The sequence below is a fragment of the Ranitomeya variabilis genome, chromosome 1 (genome assembly GCF_051348905.1).
Source record: "Ranitomeya variabilis isolate aRanVar5 chromosome 1, aRanVar5.hap1, whole genome shotgun sequence".
Taxonomy (NCBI): Eukaryota; Metazoa; Chordata; class Amphibia; order Anura; family Dendrobatidae; genus Ranitomeya; species Ranitomeya variabilis.
In genome coordinates this window covers 826,562,465-826,588,744 of record NC_135232.1, presented here as the reverse complement: position 1 = coordinate 826,588,744, position 26,280 = coordinate 826,562,465, and the positions used below count along the sequence as shown (strand labels likewise).

The 26,280-nt window shown below is 46.2% G+C and overlaps 1 protein-coding gene across 1 annotated transcript; it reads right to left on the bottom strand.

The window, feature by feature from the left end:
* Positions 1 to 681: 681 nt before the first annotated feature.
* LOC143786079 (uncharacterized) lies at positions 682 to 26,247 on the bottom strand. The gene is made up of 7 exons (XM_077275276.1): positions 26,138 to 26,247; positions 22,852 to 22,974; positions 4,375 to 4,461; positions 4,063 to 4,204; positions 3,830 to 3,980; positions 2,137 to 3,511; positions 682 to 1,388 (listed from the first exon to the last, which is right to left on the bottom strand). Exons 3-6 carry the CDS (start codon positions 4,423 to 4,425, stop codon positions 2,674 to 2,676), a joined length of 1,182 nt encoding a protein of 393 aa, XP_077131391.1. The 5' UTR covers positions 4,426 to 4,461; positions 22,852 to 22,974; positions 26,138 to 26,247; the 3' UTR covers positions 682 to 1,388; positions 2,137 to 2,673.
* Positions 26,248 to 26,280: the final 33 nt, after the last annotated feature.

The window sequence follows — 26,280 nt, the reverse complement described above, 5'->3', positions numbered from 1 at the left end:
CTTTTTTATCCCAGTCCGGCCCTGACAATTGATTCTGTTGTAAAAGCTTGCTATGTTCTTTCCAATTATGGTAGGGACTACAGTCCTGAAGTAGATGTGGAGACACTGTACCAACCTTTTGATACAGCAATAAACTGGGGACCTTGAAGTCCCAACATGACTGGTTTGCGTGTTCGAGAAACCTTTGCTGATTATTTTATGAGTTTCGAAGGTGCCGTGGCAATACTCCTGTGTTGGTGGTGCGTAGCTTGTAGAGAAAGCATCCACTTTACAAGAGACATAACGGATATAAATCTTCTGGACCCAAATTAAAATGTTCAAATTTTTGGGTTATATTTATACAGTATACTGTTTATGTAATGTTACTAGATGGTGGCCCAATTCTAATGCATTGGGTATTCTAGAATATGTATAGTAGCATATAGCACAGCCCACGCAGTATATAACACAGCCCACGTAGTATATAACAGCCCACGTAGTATATAACACAGCCCACGTAGTATATAACACAGCCCACGTAGTATATAACACAGCCCACGTAGTATATAACACAGCCCACGTAGTATATAACACAGCCCACAAAGTATATAGCAATCAGCGACGCGGGATTTCCGTGACAGACAAACAGATGGAAGTGACCCTTAGACGATTATATAGATAGATGTAAAAATACATTTTTGAAACAGTAAATGTGTTTTTAATATCATTTAAAAAAAAAAAAAACTTCACATGACTATGAAAATATAAATATATATCTGTCTCTTCTGTTTTTCAGTGGAGTGGGTGGTAGCAGACATATGTGTCATATATATAAAAAAATAAATACCCCTTTTTTATCAAAATTAAATATAAACCAAGATCTATAATGTCACATATATGTATAGCATACAAAAACATGTAGGAAGCAAACCATGAAGCAAATAGTACTTGAGCCTTGGCCAAGGTTGTCTCCTTTTAACGTTTTGCCACCATATTGAATGTTAGTTTTGTACCCAGTATGCATGTGCCCCCATAGACTACATGTTGGTGTTGTTGATGGTTAAAATATTTTTTCAAAAAAATTTTAACTAAATTTTGAACACCGGCATAGCAATCTCCCAGCACTATACTTCTGATGAACATCTGACTAGTCTAACCGTAGTAAGTTTTAACTCATGGAATGCACCTCGGAGGCCAATTTTTATCCATTTGAGCAGTTGGGAAATCGCCTATGCTACTATATTGTTCCATAATTTATTTTGTGTAAAAATACAAGGTGAAACAAATTATCAAGAATTTTACTATGAAAAATTAAATATATATTTTGCCAAAAATAACAATAACTTGCCTCTTTGTAAGAAACAAAAAAGATTAAAAAATGCTATTATATTAGAACGCTTAAAGGGAACCTGTCACCCCGTTTTTTCCGTATGAGATAAAAATACCATTATATAGGGCCTGAGCTGTGCGTTACAATAGTGTATTTTGTGTACCCTGATTCCCCACCTATGCTGCCGAAATACCTTACCAAAGTCGCCGTTTTCGCCTGTCAATTAGGCTGGTCTGGTCAAATGGGCGTGGTGACATCGCTGTTTCTTCCCCCAGATCTTGCTTATTTTTCCGTTGGTGGCGTAGTGGTTTGCGCATGCCCAACTGCCGAATCCACTGCACAGGTGAGGAAAAAGAGCGCGTAGATGGAGATCGCGGCGGCCATTTTCCTGAAGCCGAGTTCGCATCTCGGCTTCAGGAAAATGGCCGCCGCGATCTCCATCTGCGCACGCGCGGCATCCCGCGGCCATTTTCCTGAACCCCCGGTTCAGGAAGATGGCCGCCCCCACCGATCACCAGGGGAATAGCGTAGATCGCACTCTTTTTCCTCACCTGTGCAGTGGATTCAGCAGTTGGGCATGCGCAAACCACTACGCCACCAACGGAAAAATAAGCAAGATCTGGGGGAAGAAACAGCGATGTCACCACGCCCATTTGACCAGACCAGCCTGATTGACAGGCGAAAACGGCGACTTTGGTAAGGTATTTCGGCAGCATAGGTGGGGAATCAGGGTACACAAAATACACTATTATAACGCACAGCTCAGGCCCTATTTAACGGTATTTTTATCTCATATGGAAAAAACGGGGCGACAGGTTCCCTTTAACATATGTATATTGGTGAGTGGATCAAAAATGTGTTTTATGTATAGCATAACCTGGTAACATTAATTTTGGGAAAATAATGCTGAGACTACGTTATCATTGTTCATTACTTAAGAACTTAATGGGTGATGGTGCTTGTTTGGTAATTTTTTCATTTTTGGGTCAGACAGGTTTATCCGACATTTAGCGTGGGCACCACAATGCTTCCTCATTGGGTGGCAACCTCCGCTGCCAGGTATTGAAACGGAGTATCAGCATTATGTTTCCATAGACTATTTCAACAAATACATTTTACATGGTTATGATATACATAATAGCCATGTTTGATACACTGACCTATATAGACGTGTTGTTAACACTTTTTTACAGGTATAAAATAATATCAACTGTTTAGGTCTTTTTCTGTTTGTTACATATATTGGATATCAGACCAAAATTTTAGACTATTCTTTAGCTCCTTTTATCAAATTGATACCATGAAACAAACAACAAATAATATAAAGATAAACATAACCAACAATGTTTAAATTTTTTAAAACTTCAGTTTAAGGTATGGAGCGTGGGTTCAGGAAGGTTATCAGTAGGGGTCACGGATGTGGCAGAATCAGAAGGACTAGAAATGCTTGGCAGAAAGTCAGGTTGGGAACTTGAGGCACTGGACACAGGGGAGTGAAGTGAAGACAAAGTTGAAGTTTGGAGAAAAGAATTTGGCGTTGAGGAAGAATGGGTAGCTGGAAAAGAAAAATGGGGACCTGGCAAAGAGGAAGCATGGGGAGCAGGGAAAGAGGAAGAATGGGGAGCAGAGAAAGAGGAAGAATGGGGAGCAGTGAAAGCAGTCAAATTTGGATCTGGATAATTGAAATTGGTTTGTTGTTGGCCTGAGTTTATTTGTGATTGTAGTTGTCTTTCTGCGATCTCTTTTATGCCAGTGGCAATTTCACAGGAGTTTATTGTATGCCTGTACTTTTGGAAAAGATTCACCACAGTGCACATAACAGAGGCACATGCCCACTGGTTTTCAGCTGGCACTTTCCGAAAACCATCTGCAATGGAAGCACAAAAGTAGTCCCAATTATCATTTGAGTCCATGCGATGAAGAAATTGCATAGCCTTCTGAGTTACTGCAGTGGCTTCTGCAGTTTGTCGCAAAGTTTTAGTGCGTTGTTGACACCTGCGAACTGCTTGCCTACGAGTTGCCCTCACATTGCTGCCTCGTCTATCTTGGGTTAGGGAGAGTATGTTTGGTGTACAGTCCACTGCGGCTTGGCTGACACTTGATGCAGGACCTTGCATGTCTTTGCAAGAGGAAATTATGGAAGTTGACTCTTCTGTCATTGACCCCTGTCCTTGGCTGTCTTCTACATGATTTCCTTTTGTTCTGCATGGAAAAAAAAGTTGAAACATCAGTATGTCGACATTAAACAGACAACATGACAAACATTTTTGTCATTACTGTCAGTAAAAACCTGTGTACAAATATGTCTTGCAACAAACTTTAAGATTATACTACCATAAAAAATAAAAAAAATTATATCAGATGATTAACGCTCTCTCATGTAAGGTTACATATTATCAAGTTCCAAAAAATGTTTCAGCATCAGTGTGGCTTTATATTTTTTTTGTTAATTTTTTTTTAGGTTACAACAAACTAAAACAAAAAAAAAAGAGATGTAAATGAATTTTTTAACAAACTTACTCTTGTAGTTCGCGTATGCTTAATAAAAATTGGAGATCGTCATAGTGTGGGCATTTTTTTACTTTGGTAGCAGAACCACTTCTTTCCTGTTCTTGGACATTTTTTTTAAACCGATCCCTCACTGACCGCCACCTTGTTCTAATATCTTTCACTAAAATGTTATAAAACAAAAAAAAAAATAATTTTGGTTCATTTACATGTTTTACTTTGTGTATGCATCAAAATTTGCTTACATATTTCCTTTTTTCTTTCCGGGGCCATTCCAAGACATTCTGGGTACAATTCTTCTACTACTTTGTCCCAGGCATCATCACGTTTGACTCGGTTGGAATAATCATCACAGGTCGGATCCCATAATATGGGACTGTCATGAACCTAGAGTCATATAAATGAAACTGTTTTTTCACCTTGTATTATTAAAAATACAATTTATATGTAGTTTATAAATTATCATACACATAGTAAAAATTTCACAAATATGTTGAGAAAAATATATAATATTTTAAAAACATGAAATATACTGTATGTCCATGAAGTAACATTACCAGCAATATCAATCGGTGAACATTAATGGTCATCCTGTCATATGACGCCATCCTTGTTTGGGTACCAAAGTTTTTTGGATATTTTTCCTGTACAAAAATAAATGAACACATAAAATTTATTGTCACGTGTTTTTTAAAAAGACTTTAGTGTTATGTGATACAGTCAGTTGCAAAAGCATTACACCAAAGTGTCATATTTTCTTACAATTTTTTTTAAGTTTAAGTTCAATTGTGAAAAAAAAATTAAAAAATTGTGTTATGTACTTTTGGTTTAAAAAAAAATTAAAATCAAAGTGTTGATTTAACATAACTGCAAATAATGCAAAGGGGTGTTTAAAATATTTTTATATTTAAAATTGGTTGATACCCCCAAATGGGGTACTCATATTTTGTTTAAACTGTGCAGACTACTGGGATTGTTATTTCAGGATGGTAAGGATCCAATATCCATGAAACTTACCAGCCTCATAATACCAGGCCACAGCAGTGTGCTTAACTTGGATGGGTAGCCAAAATAGTGGGATCCCCTCCAAAAAAACTGAGTGGGGTCCCCCCTATTTTTGTTAACGAGCCAGAGTAAAGCAGACTACTGGGACTGTTATTTCAGGCTGGTGATGATCCAATATCCATGAACCAGTAGCATAGCTACCGGGGGGGCCGAGGGTGCGGGCGCCCCGGTCCTCAGAGGGGGTACACCCGGAGCCACGCTACTGTAACTGTATCGGCGTGCACAGCGCGCCGATAGTTACATGCTGCGGCAGAGCAGGGAGACACGATCTCCCTGCTCTGCCACCGGCCGCTATAGGGCCCCAGACCAGGCGGGGGGGCCCGGTGCCAGCAGTGGGCCCCCCGCCGTCATCGCAGGAACAGTTGTATCGGCATTTAGCCTGTCGCTGACACTGACAGGGGGCGCGATGGCGTCACGGCACGGCGCCCGCGGTCCGGAGGTGAGCGGGAGCAGCGCAGGAACCAGGAAGAAGAGAGGTGAGTATTCATTGTTTTTCCTTTTATGGTGGTGCTGCCTTATACTACAGAGTCTCCGGTGCTGCCTTACAGAGTCTGCCTGTGGGGAGTGGGGCTGCCTTATACTACAGTCTGCCTGGGGGGCTGCTGCCTTACAGAGTCTGCCTGTGGGGAGTGGGGGTTGCCTTATACTAGAGAGTCTGCCTGTCGCTGACACTGACAGGGGGCACGATGACGTCACTGCCCGGCGCCCACGTTCCAGAGGTGAGCGGGAGCAGCGCAGGAACCAGGAAGAGAGGTGAGTATTCATTTTCTTTTATGGTGGTGCTGCCTTATACTACAGAGACTCCCGGGGGATGCTGCCTTACAGAGTCTGCCTGTGGGGAGGGGGGCTGCCTTACAGAGTCTGCCTGTGGGGATGGGGGCTGCCTTACAGAGTCTTCCTGTGGGGAGGGGGGCTGACTTATACTACAGAGTCTGCCTGAGGGGAAGGGGGCTGCCTTATACTACAGAGTCTGCCTGTGGGGGGTTCCTGCTTACAGAGTCTGCCTGTGGGGAGGGGGGCTGCCTTATACTACAGTCTGCCTATGGGGAGGGGGGCTGCCTTACAGAGTCTGCCTGTGGGGAGGGGTGCTGACTTATACTACAGAATCTGCCTGAGGGGAAGGGGCTGCCTTATACTACAGAGTCTGCCTGTGGGGGGTGCCTGATTACAGAGTCTGCCTGTGGGGAGGGGGGCTGCCTTATACTAGAGTCTGCCTGTGGGGAGGGGGACTGCCATACAGTCTGCCTGTGGGGAGGGGGGCTGCCTTATACTACAGAGTCTGCCTGTGGGGAGGGGGGCTGCCTTATACTACAGAGTCTGCCTGTGGGGAGGGGGGCTGCCTTACAGAGTCTGCCTGTGGGGATGGGGGCTGCCTTACAGAGTCTGCCTGTGGGGAGGGGTGCTGACTTATACTACAGAATCTGCCTGAGGGGAAGGGGCTGCCTTATACTACAGAGTCTGCCTGTGGGGGGTGCCTGATTACAGAGTCTGCCTGTGGGGAGGGGGGCTGCTTTATACTAGAGTCTGCCTGTGGGGAGGGGGACTGCCATACAGTCTGCCTGTGGGGAGGGGGGCTGCCTTATACTAGAGTCTGCCTGTGGGGGGGTGCCTGCTTAGTTTGCCTGTAGGGAGTGTGGGCTGCCTTAGACTACAGAGTCTGCCTGTGGGGAGGGGGGCAGCCTTACAGAGTCTGCCTGTGGGGAGGGGGGCTGCCTTATACTAGAGTCTGCCTGTGGGGAGGGGGGGCTGCCTTATACTAGTGTCTGCCTGTGGGGAGGGGAGGCTGCCTTACAGAGTCTGCTTGTGGGGAGGGGGGCTGCCTTATACTAAAGTCTGTCTGTGGGGAAGGGGACTGCCTTATACTACAGTATGCCTGTGGAGGGGTGCATGCTTACAGAGTCTGCCTGTGTGGAGGGGGCTGCCTTATACTAGAGTATGCCTGTGGGGGGTGCCTGCTTACAGAGTCTGTGTCAGGACTCTGAACATTTTTATTACCTTTTGTGCATTACTGCCCTTTTCCAAGATGGCGTCTTTGGTCTCATGTGCACTGTGTCTTCCTGCTATAAAACTCCACCCCAGCCTTCAGTCTGTGCTAGAGTATTCTGCCTTGCATCCAGCTCCTGACTCTGGTGACTCCCTGGCTATATACCTGCTCCTGTGAACTTGTGTGGTTATCCTGCTACTCTGCTCTGAGTTCCTGCTGCATACACCAGTTTCCAGTAATCCTCCTTCATCTGCTGCTCGTGTTTACTTCCATCTGCATTTGCTGGACATGTAAGCTGTTGCAGTTCTGCTTAAACCTGAGATTATCACCCAGGCCTTCCTGGTTGAGATAAGACATTGCTTGAACTGCCTTATAAGCATATCTATCTGTGTTTGGACTAAAACAAGGACTTATTCGTGTCAAGTATCCTCAAGAATAACTGTGCTTCATAGACTTTCTGCGTGATTGCATTTTCCTCTGAAGTTCCCCATAGACTGCTAAGCTGCGTTTAATATTTACACCAAGTGTTGTGGACTTGAGTTTCTCTCTGCACCTGTTTGAATCACGGTGTGATAATATAGACTTTACCACTTATAAAACTGTGTCCTGTAGTTGTCTTGTTCCACGCAAAGAGTCTCCTGAGTTATCCCCTATAATTACAGTCTGCCTGTGGGGAGGGGGCTGTCTTACAGAGTCTGCCTGTGGGGAGGGGGCTGCCTTACAGTCTGCCTGTGGGGAGGGGGGCTGACTTATACTAGTCTGCCTGAGGGGAAGGGGGCTGCCTTATACTACAGTCTGCCTGTGGGGGTGCCTGCTTACAGAGTCTGCCTGTGGGGAGGGGGGGCTGCCTTATACTAGAGTCTGCCTGTGGGGAGGGGGGCTGCCTTACAGAGTTTGCCTGTGGGGAGGGGGGCTGCCTTATACTACAGAGTCTGCCTGTGGGGGGGGTGCCTGGTTACAGAATGTGCCTGTAGGGAGTGTGGGCTGCCTTATACTACAGAGTCTGCTTGTGGGGAGGGGGCTGCCTTATACTAGTCTGCCTGTGGGGAGGGGGGGCTGCCTTATACTAGTGTCTGCCTGTGGGGAGGGGGCTGCCTTAGTCTGCTTGTGGGGAGGGGGGCTGCCTTATACTAGTGTCTGCCTGTGGGGGGTGCCTACTTACAGAGTCTGCCTGTGGGGAGGGGGGCTGCCTTATACTAGTCTGCCTGTGGGGGGGGGTGCCTGCTTACAGAGTCTGCCTGTGGGGAGGGGGCTGCCTTATACTACAGAGTCTGCCTTTGGGGGGTGCTGCCTTACAGAGTCTGCCTGTGGGGAGTGGGGCTGCCTTATACTACAGTCTGCCTGGGGGGTGCTGCCTTACAGAGTCTGCCTCTGGGGAGTGGGGGTTGCCTTATACTTCAGAGTCTGCCTGTGGAGATGGGGGCTGCCTTAGAGTCTGCCTGTGGGAAGGGGGGCTGCCAAATACTAGAGTCGGTCTGTGGGGGGGTGCTGCCTCATACTACAGAGTCTGTCTGTGGGGAAGGGGGCTGCCTTATACTACAAAGTCTGCCTGTGGGGGGTGCTGCCTTATACTACAGAGTCTGCCTGGGGAAGGGGGGTGCTGCCTTATACCACAGAGTCTGACTTGGGAGGTGCTGCCTTATACTACAGAGTCTGCCTGTGGAGGGGTGCTGCATTATACTAGAGTCTGCCTGTGGGGGGGATGTTGCCTTATCCTACGGAGTCTGCCGGGGGGTTAATGCCTTATACTACAGAGTCTGCCTATGGGGTGCTGCCTTATACTACAGAGTCTGCCTATGGGGGCTGCCTTATGGCTTATGCTATAGAGTCTGCCTATGCGAGCTGCCTTATGCTATAGACTCTGCCTATGGGGTGCATTATACAATATAGAGTAGGCCTATAGGGAGTGCATTATACAATATGGAGTCCTATGGGGAGTGCATTATACTATATTGAGGACTATCTGGTGCATTATACTATATGGAGGCTATCTAGGGGGCCATCATACAGTGTGGAGATTACATTGAGGGAGTCATCTTACAGTGTTGGAGCCATCAAACAGTTAGGGGGCATTATACTGTGTATAAAAGAGCATCATACTGTGTATAGGGGAGCTGTAAGGGGGGGGGACTTGGGACATTATTAAATGTAAAGTGGGCACTTATTGTTATACGGGAACTCAGGTTTCTGTGACTGTTAAAGGTGCACACAGGGCATTATTACTTTCTAGGGGGCAAAATATGGGCACTGTTTTCTAGGGCACTTGCACCTGGTATTACTGTATTATAGAGGGGTGCTTTAGAATTTAGAGGGCACAGAGAACCACACAGCAGGTGCAGTAATAGGGACACATACAGCAGCAGCGGCTCAGTATTATGGTATCAGGTGCAGTAACAGGAACACATACGGCAGCAGCGGCTCAGTATTGAGGTATCAGGGGTAGTAATAGGAACATACGGCAGCAGCAGCTCAGTATTGGGGTATCAGGGGCAGTAATAGGGTCACATACGGCAGCAGCGGCTTTGTATTGGGGTATCAGGTGGAGTAATATGGACACATATGGCATCAGCGGCTCAGTATTGGGGTATCAGGTGCAGTAATAGGGTCACATAGGGCAGCAGCGGCTCAGTACTGGGGTATCAGGTGGAGTAATAGGGACACGTACGGCAGCAGCGGCTTTGTATTGGGGTATCAGGTGGAGTAATAGGGACACATACGGCAGCAGTGGCTCAGTATTCGGGTATCAGGGGCAGTAACAGGAACACATACGGCAGCAGCGGCTCAGTATTGAGGTATCAGGGGCAGTAACAGGAACACATACGGCAGCAGCGGCTCAGTATTGAGGTATCAGGGGTAGTAATAGGAACATACGGCAGCAGCGGCTTTGTATTGGGGTATCAGGTGGAGTAATAGGGACACATATGGTATCAGCCCCTCAGTATTGGGGTATCAGGTGCAGTAATAGGGACACATACGGCAGCAATGGCTCAGTATTCGGGTATCAGGGGCAGTAATAGGGTCACATACAGCAGCAGCGGCTCAGTATTATGGTATCAGGTGCAGTAATAAAGACACATACGGCAGTAGCGGCTCAGTATTGTTGTATCATTTGCAGTAATAGGGAGACATACGGCAGCAGCAGCTCAGTATTGGGGTATCAGGTGCAGTAATAGGGACACATACGGCAGCAGCGGCTCAGTATTGGGGTATCAGGTGCAGTAATAGGGTCACATAGGGCAGCAGCGGCTCAGTATTGGGGTATCAGGGGCAGTAATACGGACACATACTGCAGTAGCGGCTCAGTATTGGGGTATCAGCAGGATGAGGAGTTTGTGCAGGTTGGGAATAGATGGTGATGGCTGGAATATGAGAAGTGAAACGTGTCTTTGTTGTATTCTCTTATATATCGCTCTGGATTAAAAATAGACCTTCCGCCGCCTTTCCTGCTCCTCGCGACGCTCCGGTGATCGCTCCATGCAAGCGGCAGGTTCCGGTGGCAAGGATGGTATGCGAGAAGGACCTGCCATGATGTCACGGTCATGTGACTGCGACGTCATCACAGGTCCTGCGCGAGAAGGACCTGCCATGAAGTCACGGTCATGTGACCGCGGCGTCATCACACCTTGGGACCGGAAGCTGCCGCCTGCATCGCACACAGGCGACAGAACTACTGTACAAGGGGCCCTCGGAAGGTGAGTATATGTTTATTTTTTATTTTTTAACCTGTGACATACGTGACTGGGCAATATACTACGTAGCTGGGCAACATACTATGTAGCTGGGCAATATACTACGTGACGGGCCAATATTCTACGTGGCTCTGTGCTGTATACTACGTCACTGTGCAATATACTACGTGGCTCTGTGCTGTATACTACGTCACTGGGCAATATACTACGTCGCTGGGCAATATACTACGTGGCTGGGCAATATACTACGTGGCTGGGCAATATACTACGTGGGCTGTCCAATATACTACGTGGCTGGGCAATATACTACGTGGCTGGGCTATATACTATGTCACTGGGCAATATACTACGTAACTGGGCAATATACTATGTGGCTGGGCAATATACCACGTGGCTGGGCAATATACTACGTGGCTGGGCAATATACTACGTGGGCTGTGCAATATACTACGTGGACATGCATATTCTAGAATACCCGATGGGTTAGAATCGGGCCACCATCTAGTATATACTGTATATATATACTAGCTATTGAATCCGTTCTACGCCCGGGTGGCGAGCATTTATATTGGTATATGGTCTCCATCCTGGTATGTGTTGCTTCCATCCTGCGCCCTAATCTTGTCATGTGCTGCTACCATCTTGCGCCCCCATCCTGTCATGTGCAGCCCCAATCCTGTTTTGTGTGCCTCCATCTTGTGATGTGCTACTGTCTTCCTGAGCACTCATCCTGTCACGTGCTCCCATCCTGTACCCCAATCCTGTCATGTGGTGGTCCCATCCTGTACCCCAATCCTGTCATGTGGTGCTCCCATACTCCACCCCAATCCTGTCATGTGCTGCTACCATCATGCGCCCCCATCCTGTCATGTGTGTTGTGAAATTGGATTTTGGGCTCCCCCGGTGGCCACTGGTGGAATTGAACTGGTGTGCATCATCCTCTCTGTTCACCTGTTTCCATCAGGATGTGGGAGTCGCTATTTAGCCTTGCTCCTCTGTCACTTCCATGCCGGCCAGCATTGTAATCAGAAGCCTTTCTGTGCATGTTCCTGCTGCTAGACAACTCCCAGCTAAGTTGGACTTTAGTCCTTGTTTGTTTTTGCATTTTGTTCCAGTTCACAGCTGTAGTTTCGTTTCTGTGTCTGGAAAGCTCTTGTGATCTGAAATTGCCACTCTGATGTTATGAGTTAATACTAGAGTCTTAAAGTAATTTCAGGATGGTGTTTTGATAGGGTTTTCAGCTGACCATGAAAGTGCCCTTTCTGTCTTCCTGCTATCTAGTAAGCGGACCTCAATTTTGCTAAACCTATTTTCATACTACGTTTGTCATTTCATCTAAAATCACCGCCAATATTTGTGGGGGCCTCTGTCTGCCTTTCGGGGAAATTTCTCTAGAGGTGAGCCAGGACTATATTTTCCTCTGCCAGGATTAGTTAGTCCTCCGGCCGGCGCTGGGCGTCTAGGGATAAAACGCAGGCTACGCTACCCGGCTACTGTTAGTTGTGCGGCAGGTTTAGTTCATGGTCAGTTTAGTTTCCATCCTTCCAAGAGCTAGTTCTTATGTTTGCTGGGCTATGTTCTCTTGCCATTGAGAACCATAACAGTTTGACCGGCCAAAAAGGGTTAAATTAATTGACAGAGAAAGGAGAGAAAAGAGAAGTCTGCTGAAGATTTTTTTTTTTTTTTTCCTTCAGTTCTGAGTGTGCTTGTAATTGAATCTCTTGCAAGTCTGCCTATATTGCAGCCTTTCTCTCTCTCTCTCCTTCTAATCCTGGAATGGCTCTGTGTTCACCTGTTTAAAATGGATATTCAGAGTTTAGCTGCAGGTTTGAATAATCTCACCACGAAAGTTCAAAATTTACAAGATTTTGTTGTTCATGTTCCTATATCTGAACCTAGAATTCCTTTGCCTGAATTTTTCTCGGGGAATAGATCTTGCTTTCAAAATTTCAAAAATAATTGCAAGTTGTTTTTGTCCCTGAAATCTCGCTCTGCTGGAGATCCTGCTCAGCAGGTCAGGATTGATTTCCTTGCTCCGGGGCGACCCTCAGGATTGGGCTTTTGCATTGGCTCCAGGGGATCCTGCGTTGCTCAATGTGGATGCGTTTTTTCTGGCCTTGGGGTTGCTTTATGAGGAACCTCAGTTAGAACTTCAGGCGGAAAAGGCCTTGATGTCCCTATCTCAGGGGCAAGACGAAGCTGAAATATACTGCCAGAAATTCCGTAAATGGGCTGTGCTTACTCAGTGGAATGAGTGCGCCCTGGCGGCGAATTTCAGAGAGGGTCTCTCTGATGCCATTAAGGATGTAATGGTGGGGTTCCCTGTGCCTGCGGGTCTGAATGAGTCCATGACAATGGCTATCCAGATCGATAGGCGTCTGCGGGAGCGCAAACCTGTGCACCATTTGGCGGTGTCTACTGAGAAGACGCCAGAGAATATGCAATGTGATAGAATTCTGTCCAGAGGTGAACGGCAGAATTTTAGACGAAAAAATGGGTTGTGCTTCTATTGCGGTGATTCAACTCATGTTATATCAGCATGCTCTAAGCGTACTAAGAAGCTTGATAAGTCTGTTTCAATTGGCACTTTACAGTCTAAGTTTATTCTATCTGTGACCCTGATTTGTTCTTTATCATCTATTACCGCGGATGCCTATGTTGACTCTGGCGCCGCTTTGAGTCTTATGGATTGGTCCTTTGCCAAACGCTGTGGGTATGATTTGGAGCCTCTTGAAACTCCTATACCCCTGAAGGGGATTGACTCCACCCCATTGGCTAGTAATAAACCACAATACTGGACACAAGTAACTATGCGGATTAATCCGGATCACCAGGAGATTATTCGCTTTCTTGTGCTGTATAACCTACATGATGTGTTGGTGCTTGGATTGCCATGGCTGCAATCTCATAACCCAGTCCTTGACTGGAAAGCTATGTCTGTGTTAAGCTGGGGATGTAAGGGGACGCATGGGGACGTACCTGTGGTTTCCATTTCATCATCTATTCCCTCTGAGATTCCTGAATTCTTGACTGAATATCGTGACGTTTTTGAAGAACCTAAGCTTGGTTCATTACCTCCGCACCGGGAGTGCGATTGTGCCATAGATTTGATTCCGGGTAGTAAATACCCTAAGGGTCGTTTATTTAATCTGTCTGTGCCTGAACATGCTGCTATGCGAGAATATATAAAGGAGTCCTTGGAAAAGGGACATATTCGTCCTTCGTCATCTCCCTTAGGAGCCGGTTTTTTCTTTGTGGCTAAGAAAGATGGCTCTTTGAGGCCGTGCATTGATTATCGGCTTTTGAATAAAATCACGGTTAAATATCAATATCCGTTGCCACTGCTGACTGATTTGTTTGCTCGCATAAAGGGGGCCAAGTGGTTCTCTAAGATAGATCTCCGTGGGGCGTATAATTTGGTGCGAATTAAGCAGGGGGATGAGTGGAAAACCGCATTTAATACGCCCGAGGGCCATTTTGAGTATTTGGTGATGCCTTTTGGTCTTTCAAATGCCCCTTCAGTCTTTCAGTCCTTTATGCATGACATTTTCCGTGATTATTTGGATAAATTTATGATTGTGTATCTGGATGATATTTTGATTTTTTCGGATGACTGGGACTATCATGTCCAGCAGGTCAGGAGGGTTTTTCAGGTTTTGCGGTCTAATTCCTTGTGTGTGAAGGGTTCTAAGTGCGTTTTTGGGGTTCAAAAGATTTCCTTTTTGGGATATATTTTTTCTCCCTCTTCCATCGAGATGGATCCTGTCAAGGTTCAGGCTATTTGTGATTGGACGCAACCCTCTTCTCTTAAGAGTCTTCAGAAATTTTTGGGCTTTGCTAACTTTTATCGTCGATTTATTGCTGGTTTTTCTGATGTTGTTAAACCATTGACTGATTTGACTAAGAAGGGTGCTGATGTTGCTGATTGGTCCCCTGCTGCTGTGGAGGCCTTTCGGGAGCTTAAGCGCCGCTTTTCTTCCGCCCCTGTGTTGCGTCAGCCTGATGTTGCTCTTCCTTTTCAGGTTGAGGTCGACGCTTCTGAAATCGGAGCTGGGGCGGTTTTGTCGCAGAGAAGTTCCGATTGCTCCGTGATGAGACCTTGTGCTTTTTTCTCGCGTAAATTTTCGCCCGCCGAGCGGAATTATGATGTTGGGAATCGGGAGCTTTTGGCCATGAAGTGGGCTTTTGAGGAGTGGCGTCATTGGCTTGAGGGGGCTAGACATCAGGTGGTGGTATTGACTGACCACAAAAATCTAATTTATCTTGAGTCCGCCAGACGCCTGAATCCTAGACAGGCGCGCTGGTCGTTGTTTTTCTCTCGGTTTAATTTTGTGGTGTCCTACCTGCCGGGTTCTAAGAATGTTAAGGCGGATGCCCTTTCTAGGAGTTTTGAGCCTGACTCCCCTGGTAATTCTGAACCTACAGGTATCCTTAAGGATGGAGTGATATTGTCTGCCGTTTCTCCAGACCTGCGGCGGGCCTTGCAGGAGTTTCAGGCGGATAGACCTGATCGTTGCCCACCTGGTAGACTGTTTGTTCCTGATGATTGGACCAGTAAAGTCATTTCTGAGGTTCATTCTTCTGCGTTGGCAGGTCATCCTGGAATCTTTGGTACCAGGGATTTGGTGGCAAGGTCCTTCTGGTGGCCTTCCCTGTCTCGAGATGTGCGAGGCTTCGTGCAGTCTTGTGACGTTTGTGCTCGGGCCAAGCCTTGTTGTTCTCGGGCTAGTGGATTGTTGTTGCCCTTGCCTATCCCGAAGAGGCCCTGGACGCACATCTCGATGGATTTTATTTCGGATCTTCCTGTTTCTCAGAAGATGTCTGTCATCTGGGTGGTGTGTGATCGTTTCTCTAAGATGGTCCATTTGGTTCCCCTGCCTAAGTTGCCTTCTTCTTCCGAGTTGGTTCCTCTGTTTTTTCAAAATGTGGTCCGTTTGCATGGTATTCCGGAGAGTATCGTTTCTGACAGAGGTACCCAATTCGTGTCTAGATTTTGGCGAGCATTCTGTGCTAGGATGGGCATAGATTTGTCTTTCTCGTCTGCTTTCCATCCTCAGACTAATGGCCAGACCGAGCGGACGAATCAGACCTTGGAGACATATTTGAGGTGTTTTGTGTCTGCAGATCAGGATGATTGGGTTGCTTTTTTGCCTTTAGCGGAGTTTGCCCTCAATAATCGGGCTAGCTCTGCCACCTTGGTGTCTCCCTTTTTCTGTAATTCGGGGTTTCATCCTCGATTTTCTTCTGGTCAGGTGGAATCTTTGGATTGTCCTGGAGTGGATGCTGTGGTGGAGAGGTTGCATCAGATTTGGGGGCAGGTAGTGGACAATTTGAAGTTGTCCCAGGAGAAGACTCAGCTTTTTGCCAACCGCCGGCGTCGGGTTGGTCCTCGGCTTTGTGTTGGGGACTTGGTGTGGTTGTCTTCTCGTTTTGTCCCTATGAGGGTTTCTTCTCCCAAGTTTAAGCCTCGGTTCATCGGCCCGTACAAGATATTGGAGATTCTTAACCCTGTGTCCTTCCGTTTGGACCTCCCTGCATCTTTTTCTATTCATAATGTTTTTCATCGGTCATTATTGCGCAGGTATGAGGTACCGGTTGTGCCTTCCGTTGAGCCTCCTGCTCCGGTGTTGGTTGAGGGCGAGTTGGAGTACGTTGTGGAAAAAATCTTGGACTCCCGTGTTTCCAGACGGAAACTCCAGTATCTGGTCAAATGGAAGGGATACGGTCAGGAGGATAATTCTTGGGTGACTGCCTCTGATGTTCATGCCTCCGATTTGGTCCGTGCCTTTCATAGGGCTCATCCTGATCGCCCTGGTGGTTCTGGTGAGGGTTCGGTGCCCCCTCCTTGAGGGGGGGGTACTGTTGTGAAATTGGATTTTGGGCTCCCCCGGTGGCCACTGGTGGAATTGAACTGGTGTGCATCATCCTCTCTGTTCACCTGTTTCCATCAGGATGTGGGAGTCGCTATTTAGCCTTGCTCCTCTGTCACTTCCATGCCGGTCAGCATTGTAATCAGAAGCCTTTCTGTGCATGTTCCTGCTGCTAGACAATATACTACGTGGGCTGTGCAATATACTACGTGGACATGCATATTCTAGAATACCCGATGCGTTAGAATCGGGCCACCATCTAGTATATACTGTATATATATACTAGCTATTGAATCCGTTCTACGCCCGGGTGGCGAGCATTTATATTGGTATATGGTCTCCATCCTGGTATGTGTTGCTTCCATCCTGCGCCCTAATCTTGTCATGTGCTGCTACCATCTTGCGCCCCCATCCTGTCATGTGCAGCCCCAATCCTGTTTTGTGTGCCTCCATCTTGTGATGTGCTACTGTCTTCCTGAGCACTCATCCTGTCACGTGCTCCCATCCTGTACCCCAATCCTGTCATGTGGTGGTCCCATCCTGTACCCCAATCCTGTCATGTGGTGCTCCCATACTCCACCCCAATCCTGTCATGTGCTGCTACCATCATGCGCCCCCATCCTGTCATGTGTGTTGTGAAATTGGATTTTGGGCTCCCCCGGTGGCCACTGGTGGAATTGAACTGGTGTGCATCATCCTCTCTGTTCACCTGTTTCCATCAGGATGTGGGAGTCGCTATTTAGCCTTGCTCCTCTGTCACTTCCATGCCGGCCAGCATTGTAATCAGAAGCCTTTCTGTGCATGTTCCTGCTGCTAGACAACTCCCAGCTAAGTTGGACTTTAGTCCTTGTTTGTTTTTGCATTTTGTTCCAGTTCACAGCTGTAGTTTCGTTTCTGTGTCTGGAAAGCTCTTGTGATCTGAAATTGCCACTCTGATGTTATGAGTGAATACTAGAGTCTTAAAGTAATTTCAGGATGGTGTTTTGATAGGGTTTTCAGCTGACCATGAAAGTGCCCTTTCTGTCTTCCTGCTATCTAGTAAGCGGACCTCAATTTTGCTAAACCTATTTTCATACTACGTTTGTCATTTCATCTAAAATCACCGCCAATATTTGTGGGGGCCTCTGTCTGCCTTTCGGGGAAATTTCTCTAGAGGTGAGCCAGGACTATATTTTCCTCTGCCAGGATTAGTTAGTCCTCCGGCCGGCGCTGGGCGTCTAGGGATAAAACGCAGGCTACGCTACCCGGCTACTGTTAGTTGTGCGGCAGGTTTAGTTCATGGTCAGTTTAGTTTCCATCCTTCCAAGAGCTAGTTCTTATGTTTGCTGGGCTATGTTCTCTTGCCATTGAGAACCATAACACATGTGCTACTGTCTTCCTGAGCCCTCATCCTGTCATGTGCTCCCATCCTGCGCCCCCATGCTGTCATGTGCTGCTCCGATCCTGCGCCTCCATTTTGGTTATGTGCTGCTCCCATCCTGAGCCCCATCCTTTCATGTGCTGCTCTCATCCTGCGCCCCCATCCTCTCACGTGCTGCTCCCATCCTGCCATGTGCTGCTCCTATCTTGTGCCCCCATCCTGTCATGTGCTGCTCCCATCCTGTCATGTGCTGCTCCCATCCTGCGCCCCCGTTCTGTCATGTGCTGCTCCCATCCTAAGCCCCGATTCTGTCTTGTGCTGCTGCCATCCTGCGCCCCCATTCTGTCATGTGCTGCTCCCATCCTACCCCCCGTTCTGTCATGTGCTGCTCCCATCCTGTGCCCCCATGCTGTCATGCGCTGCTCCCATCTTGAGCCCCCATTCTGTCATGTACTGCTCCCATCCAACGCCCCAGTTCTGTCATGTGCTGCTCCCATCCTGCGCCCCCATTCTGACATGTGCTGCACCCATCCTGGGCCTCCATTCTGTCATTTGCTGCTCCCATCCTGTCATGTGCTGTTTCCATCCTGCACCCCCGTTCTGTCACGTGCTGCTGCCATCCTGCACCCCCGTTCTGTCATGTGCTGCTCTATTCTGTCATGTGCTGCTCCCATCCTGCGCCACCGTTCTGTAATTTGCTTCTCCCATCCATATGCCCCATACGCTGCTCCATAAAGGTTTATGGCCCCCATAAGATGCTCCATAGTATATGCCTCATATGCTGCTCCATTATGGTTGATGGCCCCCATAAGATGCTCCATAGTATATGCCCTGTATGCTGATCCATAAAGGTTGATGGCCCCCATAAGATGCTCCATAGTATATGCCTCATATGCTGCTCCATAAAGGTTGATGGCCCCCATAAGATGCTCCATAGTATATGCCTCGTATGCTGCTCCATTATAGTTGATGGCCCCCATAAGATGCTCCATAGTATATGCCTCGTATACTGCTCCATTATGGTTGATGGCCCCCATAAGATGCTCCATAGTATATGTCCTGTATGCTGATCCATAAAGGTTGATGGCCCCCATAAGATGCTCCATAGTATTATATGCCCTGTATGCTGCTGCAATAAAAAAAAAAAAAATAACATACTCACCTATGGTCGCTGGGCGCCAAGTGCTGGGGGCCTGAGAAGGCGGGGACACCGGCGCGCTGTGGGGGTCAGGTGCCGGAGTCGCCGCTAGCTCAGGCCCCTGACACTTGCTATAGTCACCTGGCCCTTATCCACTGCTGCGTGCCGCTCCATCTTCCGGGTCCTCTGGCTGTGACTGTTCAGTCAGAGGGCGGCGCGCATTAAGCGCGTCATCGCGCCCTCTGAACTGAACGTCACAGGCAGAGGATGTGGAGGACGGGGCAGCGCGCATCACTGGAACGGGACAGGTGAATATAGAATATACTCACCCTCCTGGCACGTCCCTGTTTCTCCGTTGGAGATCGTGGTGTGCGTTCAGTGCTTACGCATACCGCGATCTCCTGGGCTGCGTCACTCTGTGGGGTCCAGACTGAGCCGGCGATTGCGCTTGCGCAGTCTATAAAGGCTTCGGACAGAGTGATGCTCCCAGCATTATATTATATATCTGGCTGATGTTTAGGTCACTTTTAAATGTTGGTTGTGCTTTCACACTCGTGGTAGCATGAGACAGACTCTACAACCCACACAAGTGGCTCAGGTAGTGCAGCTCATCCAGGATGGCACATCCATGCGAGTTGTGGCAAGGTTTGCTGTGTCTGTCAGCGTTGTGTCCAGAGGCTGGAGGCACTTTTTTGGTCCAGTACTCTCACTTACGGCACAGCACAAGTGAGAGCACCGGAGCTGACTAACTCCGGTGAACTCTCACGGCGACGCAGTGATACACTGTGGAAGCAATTACCTCCTGTCAGTGTGTTGCTGGAGGCCGAGTAGAGCGGTCACTTCTCCCGATGTGACTGTTCTACACGTGAGATCGTTGTGGGACACTCGGTATTAAATGGACTACGGCGGAGTATGTGTTGGTTTATTATTTTTGATTGTTTGCAGGGAGACGCAGGAATCGGGGATTAGGTGTTCGGTGAGTATGTATATTGTATGTGAATATGTATGTTATTATGTAAATGTTTTGATTTTTTTTACCATTGTACACAGGCGCCGGATGATGAGACTACTCTACCATCATCGGCTCATGCTGTCTCTGTTATATGTGACAGCAGACATAGCCAGATGGGAGTAGTAGTCCCATCAGACGACGCCTAAGTACAATCACTATGGGCTGTTCGTCACATGGGTACACACACGCAGACAGACACGCACATATTCTCCGCTCATACATTCTCCGCCCGCACACACTTCCTCCGTCTGACGTCATTTCCCTTTGACAATTCTGCAGCGTTTTGGCAGCAAATCTGCAAACCTTTTTACACCTGCGTTTTTGCTGCGGATTTGACTGACTCAATGGAAGACAATGGGTGTCGAAACGCTGCAGATCCGCAAAAAGGATTGACATGCTGCGGAAAATAAAAGCTGCGAATAAGGACGGAAATTTCCAGATCATGTGCACAACAATTCAGGAATGTCATTGATTAACATTGCTTTAATAATCCATTGCGGATTTATAGCATTTCCGCACGGAAAAACGCTGCAGAAATGCAACAAATCTGCAACGTGAGCACATAGCCTTACTCTTCATATTTTTCAGTATTTGCCATTGCGGACAGCATAAAATTTGAAGGGGTTTTCTTTGTTAAATAATGCCATTTTATAGTCAACTGTCGACGGACACCTACTTAATGAATAGTTAGACTTACCTGTGGTTGCATTCGTGATCCTTACAATTTTATAGTGTAAACTTTAGCTTTGTGCCTAGGGCTTTCATTGGGGTGTACTCACATTTGCAACATGGTCATGAATGATTTTGCTAGGAAAATGACATTTTTGGGTTCGCAAAATAAAAAAATCTTGTCTGCAATCAATGGTCCACATTTGTTTAATTAAGTATTTTGTAGTATGGTATAGTAGAAAATGTGGACTCTGAAAGGAAACTAAAGGTTATCTAACAAATCTGTTGGTGTGTACTCATTTATGTTGTGCACTGTATGTGTTAATTGGTAATAATCTTAATCTCACTGGTGGTTTAGTAATGTATAGTAATCATTTTGCCTGTGGCGTAATGGAAATCAAACCCCATTCCTCCATTCCTGGTAAGCCTGTAATACACTTGTGTTGTAACACCATAGCCAATCTTAAGCAAAACTGCAAGAAGATGGTGGGGCAAAAGGTGTATTTCAGAATACCTCAGTATCTCTATAGACATATTAATGAAACTATAGGCACAACTGGAAGCTCTCTAATACATATGAGCCAAAATGATCAAGCAAATAGCAGGTAAGGATGCCCAGGAACTGACATACATATGGCTTTTGAGCTTATGACTGGATAGTGACAATGAAATATAGACCTATACTGCAAGCTGTCACGATTCAGCGATAAAACAGCAATTTTAGAGGGGTTTCCGGGCTCAACATCTCCCACGGCAAATGAACTAATGCTACAAACCTATAAACCAGGAAATGGATAATTCAATAATGGCAAAAAGATGGGAAGACTACAAATAGGCTACACCTATTTATAAGAATCTACAATACAAATAAAACAGGGTGTTAGTCAAACAGTTCAAAAATAAGCAGGTGTATATATATATATAAAAAAAAATCTTCAATAATTTACCATAACTGTAGATTTCATGGTGGTACAGATTTTCTCTGGACTTGCTACAATTTTAATGATTATGAAATAGAGTATTGAAGATTTTTTTCTATATACGCCTGCTGAGCCAGACTAACTTTTCTTTTTGTACCATTTGATGTGATACCAGAACAGTGGCATGGTCTTGGACCCCGTATACATCTTCCAATTATTTAGTGAGCTGGCAGTCTCTGATTTTACAGTGTTAGCGTTCATTCAGATGTCAGTTTTTAAAGGACAGCACTCATATCTATGACCAGTTACTTCAAATGTCCGATTTTTTCCTTTGACCCAGTGGTCCACACAAAAACATGGAGAATTGTCAGATATTGGCCCAAGAATCAGATCAAAACACACTAATGCAAGTGAGTGGATCCTTGAAATTTGGACAGCACTTGGGACACCATTCATGTGCTTTACGTTTTTCTGTTTCATCTGAGAAAAACTGAATAAACTCTTCCTAAACTAATGGTAAAAACTGATACTGATCGAACTTTGATGACAATTTTTTGTACGAGAAACATTACTGAAGGGTGAAGAAGCCTTTAGTCAAACACTCTTGCTACTATACTCCTAAGGATTCTCCTGTCCTTGCAGTGGAGGTTGGCACCCTAAATAATCAAGTATGGCTGTTCTACTCTTCCTTGTCTAACCCTATACAACACCTACTCTGAGCAAACTGAAAGACACGTGTAAAGCCCCCTTAAAAATATGCATATTTACACCACGTCTCAGAAAACAAATTTGATTACAGGCTGTATGCTAAATGACCATAAGAGAGCAAAGTCCCATAGAAATATAATCATTTATCTGATCTTACATAAAGAAATTTCTGCTACAAAATCTAAAATTAAGCTCTTGTCTTGATTTCTTGACTTCAAATTCCTGTTGTGACTCTTCAGAAGCTTGTGCGCCTCACTCCAGTTAAAGGGGTTTTCGTAAAATTTCAAGTTATCTTTCATTGGGTATTTCGTTCTGACCACGGGGGCTCCGAAACAGGGCTCTGAAACTCCAAAAACTACAGAGCTCCATCTTGAATGGGGAAAAGATGAGAATGCTGGGCCTCTGTTCCTTTCATTATGAATGTGACTGCTGGAGAAATACAAACGCTATACTTGGCCATGCTTGTGCATCTCCGTCTCACTAAAGAAAGGGCTATACAGTGCCCAGTTCTCGAGAATGTTGGGGGTCAGAGTGGTTGGGCCCCATACTGGAAGCAAGTTATCCCGTATCCTGTAGACAGCAGATTACTTCTGATTTTGGGAAAACCTATTAGACTCACTGGGTAAGGTGGATTCTCGAAGCTCAAGGTCTGAGTTGGCAGGCAGATGAAACAGATAGTAGAGGTGGTTGGTGCAGCATGCAGGTAAGGCACACAGGAAACAGGTAGCAGAGGTAACTGGAACTGAAAAAAACAGATGCATAAAATGATGGGACACCACCAGATCACAGTCCAAAGTGACTCGATCTGCCTCATAAGTGAGTGGTTAAGTATGGGGTTTTGTTTGAGTCGCAGTTTGGGGGAAATTACACAGAAACTCCGAAAGTAAGCGCTCAGCAGAAAGCACAGTATAAATGTGAGCAGAACCTTATTCCGATTTTTGGGAGGTAGAATGAACAAACAGACAGCAGTACAAGAATAGTTGTTCCTTTTACTTTTGCACTGCTTACAGTGCGGTTTAAGTGATAAAGCTGAATTATTCTTCGGGTAGGTGTGATTACAGCGATACCATATTTATAGTTTTTATTTTAGATTTTGCTGCTATCACACAGTAAAAATGCTTTTTATAAAAAGGTTAATGTCCTTTATTCCATGTGGAGGGACAATCCTTTAACATGCAGAGAGAGCGGGGAAGTGAAGGAGGACAACAGCCGTTTCACGCCTATCCCAGAGCTTCTGCGGGTCCAAACATGTTAAAGGATTGTGCCGCCACATGGAATAAAGGTAATTAACCTTTTTTAAAAAGCAATGGCGAGTGCGGTTTCTTTTTTCAATACTTAATGCACTTGGTCTTCAACACATTTTTCATGTCCTTACTGCACAAGCGCCGCAATTTTGCTGAATGTAATTTTTTTTTTACCCCACAATATGATAAGCATTAGTAAAATAGGGGGCAGGGGTCTGAAGGATCAGTGACGTGTCATGAGCCCATAAGGATGAATAAGAGAACAAAGCACCATGTAAAGCCCCCCCAACAGAGGCCCGCCCTGAAGCACGAGCAATCATTAACTGAAAACTGTAAATACAGATTAAACATCAACTACAAGACAGATTTCATCAACCAAGCTATCATTTAAATCAGTATAACGGCGGCGACCTGACACTGTGTAGGTTACTGTGCACAATCCTGCTGACAGGTTCACTTTAAGTTTCTAGCTCATCAGTCATTTTTTTTTAAAGGCTTATAAAAATACCAGTGCAATGTTTTCACTAATTAAGAATAGTGTACTGTATATGAAATAAGCTGCCTCATAAATTGGACCTTCTTTTCCGGCACTCCATTTTAGCGTGCAGACTAGATTGGAGCAGTTAGGATGAGGTCCAACTTCCGCACTCAGTAATCCAGACCGCTGCGGCATTTGTAAAACTTTAGGCTACACTCCCACAATGAGTTTTTCATGTTGCAGATTTTCTGAACCATTTCTTCATCTATTAAGTAAATTAGATTACTTGAATTTTTTTCTGCTCATGCTGAATACAGCTGAGAAATAAATATGGAGATCTGCACTGCCTCAGAATATTGGTCCGAGTGCAATCCGATTTTTTATCGGATTGCCCTTGTATGTTTTATACGCAAGTGTGAGAGAGTCCTTATGCTCACCTCTGGTGCCGGCGCCGTTCTACTGTGGCTCACGCTTCATTATGTCACGTGAGCCCTGCACCCAGTCAGCGCTGGCTTCACTCTCCTCGCCTTCAGACGTATCAGACATCAAGGAAGTGAGTGGCCAAGCCGCAGCTCTGACTTCCTCTTGATGTATGATATGTTCAGAGAGAGGGAAGCCAGCACTGATTGGCTGCAGGGCATAACAATGTCACATGAGCCCTGGGAGCGCTAGTGCCAGCACCAAAGGTGAATATAAGGCCACATTCACACATTCAGTATTTGGTCAGTATTTTACCTCAGTATCTGTAAGCCAAAACCAGGAGTGGGTGATAAATACAGAAGTGGTGATGTGTTTCTATTCTACTTTTCCTCTGATCGTTCCACTCCTGGTTTTGGCTTACACATACTGGCTTACTGACCAAATACTCAATGTGTGAACACGCACTTAGTGAGGTTATTTTACTGGGGCTACCGTGGTCATTGAGAAGGGGTTAGCAGAGTAGTGCACACAAAAAGCGCTAAATGCGTAAAAAAGTGAATATATGCATTTCTATGTATAAACAACTTTGAGATCATTAGTTTACTCTTTTGGGTTATTTTAAAACGAACCTGTCAGCAGTTTTGGCTGATATGAGTTACGGCCACCGCCTTTCAGGGCTGATATGCAACATTCTATAATGCTGTAGATAAGCCCCCGGTCCAACCTTAAAGATAAGAAAAATAAGTTTCATTATACTCACCTGGGGGGCCAGTCCGGTCAGATGGATGTTGCTTCATCGCTCCCCGGCATCGCACTCCTGCACAGGCGTACTTATCTGCACTGCTGAGGGCAGAGTAAAGTACTGCAGTGCACAGGCGTTGGGCCTCTCTGACCTTTCCCGGCGCACTGCAGTACTTTGCCCTCAACAGTGCAGATAAGGACGCCTGTGCAGGAGTGCGATGCCGGGGAGCGATGAAGCAACAGGAGGGCGGCGTCACAAGAAGATGGGAGGCGCCGGACTGGGACCTGCGACACCCATCGGACCGGGTGAGTATAATATAACTTATTTTTCTTCACTTGTTGGTCAGACCGGGGGCATCATAGAATGCTGTAGATAAGCCCTGAAAGGCAGTGGCCGCATCTTATATCGGCCAAAACTGCTGACAGGATCCCTTTAAGTATGAGATTTGAGTGAAGCGGCCACGACTAGTCGGCAAGTGCAGGTCACAAGATGTCGGCTGTAGCTGGCAGAGCTGAATCCTAAGGCTATGTTCACACTTTGCGGTTTTTGCTGCGGATCCGCAGCGGATTTGACGCTGCGGATCCGCAGCAGTTTTCCATGCAGGGTACAGTACAATGTTAACCTATGGAAAACAAAAACCGCTGTGCCCACATTGCGGAAAATCCCTTTAAAAACTGTGCGGAATTGCTGCGGAAAAAAAGGAGCATGTCACTTCTTTCTGCGGATTCTGCAGCGGTTTTCAACATGCACCAATAGGAAAGTGCTGTTGAAAACCCGCAGAGGAATCCGCAGAAGAAACCGCAGGAAAATCCGCGGTGAAAACCGCAGCGGTTTTGCACTGCGGTTTTTCCAAATCCGCAGCAAAATCTGCAAAGTGTGAACAAGCCCTAACAGTTTGTACATGCCACACCATAAGCGTACTTTTCTAAACGTTTATTATAATCTCCATACAAGAAATAGCATTAACGTAATAAATGAGCTAAGAACTCGGAGCAGCTCCCTGTCCCGACGCCATACTGGCCTGCTCTGCAGTCTGTACGGAACATTCTGCCTCCAGGAGACCACTAATCACTCCATTGCAGTCACAACTGGCTGGAACGTCATCAGCGCTGCGACCGCTACTGCCGTGACGTGGCAATGCGCGACACAGGTTTTTTTTTTTGT